Below are 7,149 nucleotides of genomic sequence, written 5' to 3'. Positions count from 1 at the left end.
CCTTATTAATAAAGAGAATAAGTAAAAGATGTAATAAATAAATTAAAGAGGAAAGAAATATATGAGGGTAAGATTGAAAAAAATTTAAATACTTAAACAAAAATGAATGTTATCTTATAAAAAACCAAGTCCCTCCAACAAATTTTAACTTATATTTTGAACCCAAGGGAGTATCAAAAAGTGTGGTGTCAATTGGCAAGTTTCAGGAGTATAAATCACACCTACTCACTTGTTATTGAGATATACTCATAATTATTTTCTTTTCTTGAGGTTTTATTGTAACTCAAAAAATATAGAATTATAGAAGAAGAAGTGACTAGTGATAAAGACAAAATGAAAATAAAATCAAGTTTAATTAGTGTATGTTTGCTGTATGCATATTATACTACCCCCATTCTTTAATATAAAGCTAGCTTGATATCCAATTTGATCCTAAATATCTAACTTAAATTAAATGTTTAATTACTATATATTTGTTGTAGGTATGTTGAAGTAGTTGCACTTATCAAATGTTACAGTTTTAAATGGTACTAACTAATACGCATGATTAGTAAGGGTATTTTAAAAAAGACAACACATATTTATTATAAAAATTTAACTTAACTAATTTTGTTAATATACTTAAATTATTTAACCAACTCTTATAATAATAACCGAAAGTAGTATAAAGTTAGAGAACACAATACATACTTTTAGCTAAATTTTTTAATCTAAAATGCTCCCAGTTTAGTTTCTTTTTGAGGTCTTGGGGGTTCGAAGTTTCCATGAACTTAAGGGGCGCATGAGTTATGATAAATAGAATTAATAATTGATAAAATTAAAAAAAGTTGAAATTATAATTATTTAATTAACTATTTTTCTTGATTGATGTGTTTTAGTTATAAATGCATTATTTAAAATGGATGTTATATATATATATTCATGGACACATACACTCATATAATTTAAATAATAGTAGTAATATAACACTGTGAAATTTCTATTTTCCTCAAAAAACTACATGTTTAAAAACATTTTCGGGGTCGGGGGTAATACCGTACAGCCCGGTTGATGAAAGATTGGTTGGCAAAAACATAAATAAAGTTTAATGGAAATTGTGGATCTTCTTTGGGCTCATTGGGCTGCACGCCTATGAGGAGGAAAAGGCTTTCTGGGCCAATCTTTAACATGAAATTGATTCAGGAAATCTAAAACAGCCTCCGATTCTCTTCGTCTGCCAAATCGTCCATGACTCTTTCAGCAGCTACGTAGGGATCTGTTTAATCCGTCCATTTTCACTTGCAGTACGTGTTCCCTCATCACTCTCTCTGATTTTACTCTCAGCATCATTTTATTCATAATTCTTTTTCATAACCTTGGCACGGAAACACTGACACTAGTGGCTTGAATTTTGCTCCTTCGACAACATGAATTGTTTCGAAGAGAAAGTTTGGTTTTTGGAATCATAATCGGATGCTAATTAAATTAAAGTATGAAACTTGTTTGAGCTAATGGAAAAGCGAAGCGATTTCTCATGTTACTTGATGATTTGAGTATAGATGGATAGCTAAAATGCTCAAATTCAGATTCTTCTTAAATTACGGTGCCGGAATTCGACTTCTAAACGAAGCTCATTGATTTGAAGATCTAAGTACACTTCAACTTCTAATTTCTCCTATGATATTCGCGGGAAGGGGATAAAGTATTTGAAGGGGTTCCTTTTGTGCGTGGGTCTACGCTCTTTCTTCTAGGCTACTAAGACAACTACTTAGAGAGTAGTGTAGGGCATGGTTGTTTACGCTTGTGCTGAACCTGTAAACATGTCATACTGTCTATAGGACTTGATTGGTAGTCTTGAAGAGAGACGTAGGGCGGTCATTAACGGGGTAGGATGGTGTAGTGTGCAGTGGGCTGGAGAGACAACTTGATTTACCGATTGTAAGTTCGATGTGAAATTGGATAGCATTCCGCCCTCTACTGGTTAAATGCGACAGTGCCATTAATGAAATGGGTTTTAAGGGTGAAATTATTAGTATTATCTTAGTGATACTAATCCAACCTGAACCTTCAAAAAGCACTTGGGGGAATGGGAATAGAATGAAAAAGTGACTCTTTAAGTGAATAAAATTTTTGGGTGCCCCTAAATAAAAACTAATTTTTAGAGATTATAAAAATTAATTAAATTAGTTATCTATAGAAAAATATGTGTTAGTTTCTTTGAAATACTCCCTTCAATCTTTTATACCGGAAATTACTCCTATTAATGAAAACTCTTTGTCATGTGTGCAAACCGATCATTTTGGGTAAAAAATAATAAATTTGGAAGATAAAATAGATTTAGCTGTTATAGGACCCAAGCAAGTCCCTCAAGTCTCAACTAGCTCCTACATTTAGAAATGAAAGGAGCATTTAAAAAATACCCCTCCCGTCCTAAATATAAGATTCCTTTTGTAGTGTAAATTGCACTACAAAATGAGTCTTATATTTAGCATCGGTATATTGGTATTATTGAATAATGTTAACAAGGATAGCGTCAAGTTGCATGCAAGAATTATTTTCCATTTCCTTCAAGATTACCAAATGGAGCCATAATTGGGAGTGCTTTGAAACAGGGCTGTGGGATGGGTTTTTACCTAAACGTTCACCCCAATCAAGCCTTTAGTAGATTATTGATTTCTTTCGGCCTATTCCATTCAACGTACTGTTCATTTATAATCAATGGACCGTTAGAACCAACAAAGTGGATCTTATCAATATTTTTCATTTTGAATCCTTTTCATGTCTTTTTCCCATCCATCATGCATTTAACGCTGATTATAGTTTCTATGGTTAGGATTTATAGCTCCACGAGGATGTTGCAACAGCTCACACATCTGTAGACTCGTATCCAATTCAACTTTGAGAAGTAGCTTCTACAGATAATAGTTGCATAAATATATTATCTGAGGTTGTGTCAAAGATGGGTGGAAACTATCCAGTCCATGTCTTAAAATTGCCAACTGCATTTCCTCCATCGTTGATATCCCTACCTGGGAATTCGTCCAACGGCGTCCCTTATCTTCCATGTAGATCTCAAAAAAGAATCAACAGAATAAGAGCTATGTCAGCTGATGTAGGGCCTGGAGAAACATCATCTACTTCGGAAGCAAAGGATCCTCTGGCTCCTGTTTTAGACCTTCCTCTTGCTGTTTGGAGGCAAGCACTACGTCCATTAAGTGATTTTGGGTTTGGTCGGAGGAGCTTCTGGGAAGGTGGGGTTGGACTGCTTTTAGTATCAGGTTCAGTTTTACTTGCTCTTTGTTTGGTCTGGTTGAGGGGTTTCCAAATACGGTCCAAATTCAGGAAGTACACAGCAGTTTTTGAGTTTGCTCAGGCGTGTGGTATATGCACTGGAACACCTGTAAGGATCAGAGGCGCAACTGTTGGCAATGTCATTCGTGTTAATCCTTCCTTAAAATGTATTGAAGCAATCGCTGAGGTGAGTTTCAGTATTGTGATTTTATAAATTTATAATCTTGTTACCATGCCCTTTTTTTTACATGAAAATGTTGATATTTTGCTGGGATTTGGAATTCTATGTTCTGTGGAGCTTGAAAGTTGTAATTTGTAGATTGAAGATGACAAAACAATCATACCACGAAATTCGCTGGTTGAAGTTAACCAGTCAGGTCTTCTCATGGAAACTCTGGTTGACATTACTCCTCGGGACCCGATTCCAGCACCTTCTGTTGGACCTCTTCACCCAGAATGTCCCAAAGAAGGTCTCATTGTGTGTGATCGAGAAAGGATCAAGGGATACGAAGGAGTTAGTTTGGATGCATTGGTTGGGATATTCACTCGCCTTGGACGAGATGTAGAGGAAATCGGTATTGCTAAGAGCTATTCATTGGCTGAAAGAGTTTCTTCTGTTATTGAAGAAGCAAAACCCCTTCTTATAAAGGTCTGATGTAATCTTCTTATATTATTGTAACTATTGATGCTCTAATTTCTGTGTCTTTTAACAGTACAGGCATTCCTCTTGGAATTTTCATTTCTAGAGATTTGAATCATAGACTTGATGATCTTGCTTTTTTGCCTGAAATATTTGTTTTCCATGTTTCTTCTTCTTTGCTTGATAGAAAGATTTGGATTCTAAAGGTTCTCAGTACAAACACATTTTCTTTTTGTTTGTTTAAGGTCTTTTGGTGACTCATTCTAATGCAAAGCTATTTGTTTGTGTAATGGTACTTAATAGTGATAATAAATCTGATTTGCCTCAAATATTTGCAATAAGGTTTTATCACTTATTGCTTGTATAATTTGTTTGGAGAGAGGATTCATTTTGCTCTATTTTGTACCTATTTGAATTGAATTGCTCTGTTCTCGTTAATAAATTAGTTTTTTCATTAAAAAAAAATGTTTCAGAAATTAAGAGACAAATAATCATGCTCTTTTGGCTTTGTGGAATCGGCTTGGCAGATTTGAAACAGGCTGTTTGGTCTATGATGAGAGCTGGGTTTGTTCACGCATTTAGGCGGGGGCTTTCCCCTCTCAGCATTTCTCACTTTTTTTAATTGGTGGGGAGAGGGGGATTGTCCCTTGCGGATCTTTAAAGGGGTTGGAATGGTCATGATAGTTGAGGTGTCGTTCATTTCCTATTGTTTTTCTTTTGTTCAGGCCTTGAGAGGTGATATCATATCCTCTGTTTTTGTCCCTTTTAGTGTTGTTCTCTTTTCTTACAAATATGACTCTTGCATAATGATAAATAACAGCATCTGCAGATGCATGTGTGTACTAGTTAAGTTCTTATCCCCACATTAAGTCTTGCAAATTTGTACGTTGAACCAGAGCACGAAAATGCCTTAGAACTGTCTTGTCTTCTTGGAAGGGATGGCATGGGAATTCTTAAATTCACCGTTTTTATTTTTATGATTGCTATTGTACAACATCCCTTTGTTTGCCAAAAATGCCAAATCGTAAAATTTTAATTGGGTTATTAGGATCTCAACTGGAGCTTGACATTCTTAGATGTGAATGTGATCACATGCTGGACAGCTAACAATTCATGTTCATGTATTATTACGTTTATGTAGGTCTTCCAAAGGAAATATCCTGCTGTCAAAATCTGCAGGAATCATTGTGTAGTTAAAACTTAAAATTATAAATTTTATCTTCTTCTGTGTAGACTTGATTCAACATATGTAAACTATGGGGTTTTTTGCTACAGCATCCACTGTAGTTATTGTGGACAAATTAATAGTGTGAGTAAACTGAGGAGCTTTTTGATGCACCATCATTTCTGTTATCTTTGTACTTTCTCTTTGTTGTGACTAAATGTTGCTTAATTTTGAAATTATTATGCTACTCATTCTCATCCCGTATATTTGGCTTTGATTTAGTGACGTCTCAGATCAAAGCCATGGCTGATGATGTTCAACCTTTGTTGGCTGAAGTTCATGAGACCGGTCTGTTGAAGGAGGTCGAGAATTTGACCCGAAGCCTTACGCAAGCCTCTGAAGATTTGAGGTTAACAATAGAAACCTCTCTGGGCACTTTTATCTGTTATTTCATGCCTGCATACACACCCTTGTAGCACATTATTACTGGCACATAAGATACCTACTGTTGTGTCAACATCATATTCTTCGGATAGATCCTGAATGAAGAAACTTGGGAACGGGGTGGGGCCAAGGATGAGGTTGATGTGGAATAAGAAAATAAGGTTTATTTGGGTTAGGCTTCTTCTTTGATTTTACGTTGGTGAGCGCACTTGCTTGTAAATACATGCTAGTAAGAGTGGTTTATAGCACAGGATTGCTGATTTAAAATGGAAACTAATATTTTTCTTCCCAAAATGGTGCGTTTTCGTGCATGAGTATTTTTACCAGTTTTTCCATGAAAAAGAATAATGCATCGTTCTTGTACAAAGCTTGATATATACTAGAAAAGGTGAGCAAAGGTCCATAGAACTTTCTAAATGAGAAGGCTTGCATATAGTTTGTTTTATATTATTTTGTGCCACAACCACTACCCTTCTTTTTCTTTTTTTGTGCCAACCATCTCTTTTGACTCGTTCATATTCGAACCCCAATGGGATGTGGCTCTCCAAACATGGCCAAAATTTTCGTCCGCTAGGTATGAATAGGCTTTACTTGAGGGCTATTGTGACCCTGCTATTGGACTTGATCATCGTTCTGTTGTTGGGCAGCCTGTTAGTGTTTTTTTTTTTTTTTTGGGGGGGGGGGGGTGTAAGGTCAACCTGTTAGTCTATGTCCTGTTGAGGAGCACGCGCTGCACTGGGTCATCATCTATGTTGACCTGTGTCTGCCTTCAGTTTCTAGTGAAGTGTTGCTCATTCTAAACCTTTATTCTCTCTCATGTTTAGCATGGAAAATGTTATATGACCACTAACGTCATGCAATCTTTACACAGAAGGGTACATTCATCCATCATGACCCCTGAGAACACTGAACATATTCGCAAGTCTATTTACACTCTCATTTTTACCCTGAAGAACATTGAGGTAGGCTGTAATTTGGAACCACTTATAAATTTAATTGATTACAAATGATTTGGCAAACTATGTTCTCATTTTTGTTGCATTGTTGCAGAATATTAGCTCTGATATATTGGGTTTCACTGGTGACGAGGCTACAAGAAGGAATTTAAAATTACTCATCAAGTCTCTGAGCAGGTTATTGTAAGGTCCAAATTAAATAAAATAGGATACATCAGGCAATACTTTCTTCGCAATGCATTAGATCAATGGTGACATCGGAGTATTTCAAAGTACTTTGTACTCCTTTCTGTAGCTGGTTCTATGGTGCCACGACCCAAGATTCTGACGTAGAAACACGTTTCAATTATTCTACTTAAAATGTCCAATTTCATGGGAATGCTCATGATCTTCGAGAATCGCAGATGTTATTGATTGAGGCAGCCGAGTTGACAATGTTTGCTCCATCTAGGAGACATGAAGGCGAATCTAAACGGCTTGCCTTTCCCCAGTTAAATCATTTGAGAGAGATCACTGGCGTTCAGCATCCAAGTGTTTCATGAATGAATGCAATTACAGTTGTTTGGATCAAGATATTGATCCGTGCATGGTCATTGACCGGAACCTGAGCATTCGGATTAATGCTTGGAAGTTGATTATTGTTTGAATTGTGTAATTTCCCGTTGTTCCACCAC

General features: G+C 36.0%; 1 protein-coding gene across 2 annotated transcripts; it reads left to right on the top strand.

The window, feature by feature from the left end:
• Nucleotides 1–1,584: 1,584 nt before the first annotated feature.
• LOC114750232 (protein TRIGALACTOSYLDIACYLGLYCEROL 2, chloroplastic) lies at nucleotides 1,585–6,680 on the top strand. Of its 2 annotated transcripts, XM_028938789.1 has the most exons (6): nucleotides 1,585–1,630; nucleotides 2,813–3,457; nucleotides 3,590–3,919; nucleotides 5,369–5,484; nucleotides 6,391–6,481; nucleotides 6,570–6,680. In XM_028938789.1, exons 2-6 carry the CDS (start codon nucleotides 2,939–2,941, stop codon nucleotides 6,660–6,662), a joined length of 1,149 nt encoding a protein of 382 aa, XP_028794622.1. In that variant the 5' UTR covers nucleotides 1,585–1,630; nucleotides 2,813–2,938; the 3' UTR covers nucleotides 6,663–6,680. The 2 variants fall into 2 exon arrangements, with proteins under 2 accessions (XP_028794622.1, XP_028794623.1); XM_028938790.1 differs by lacking the exons at nucleotides 6,391–6,481; nucleotides 6,570–6,680 and having other exon boundaries at nucleotides 5,358–5,472.
• Nucleotides 6,681–7,149: the final 469 nt, after the last annotated feature.

Source organism: Neltuma alba, unplaced genomic scaffold (assembly GCF_004799145.2).
Source record: "Neltuma alba isolate B1F8T4 unplaced genomic scaffold, ASM479914v2 tig00006370_pilon, whole genome shotgun sequence".
Classification (NCBI taxonomy): Eukaryota; Viridiplantae; Streptophyta; class Magnoliopsida; order Fabales; family Fabaceae; genus Neltuma; species Neltuma alba.
This window is presented reverse-complemented; position numbering and strand designations above follow the sequence as displayed.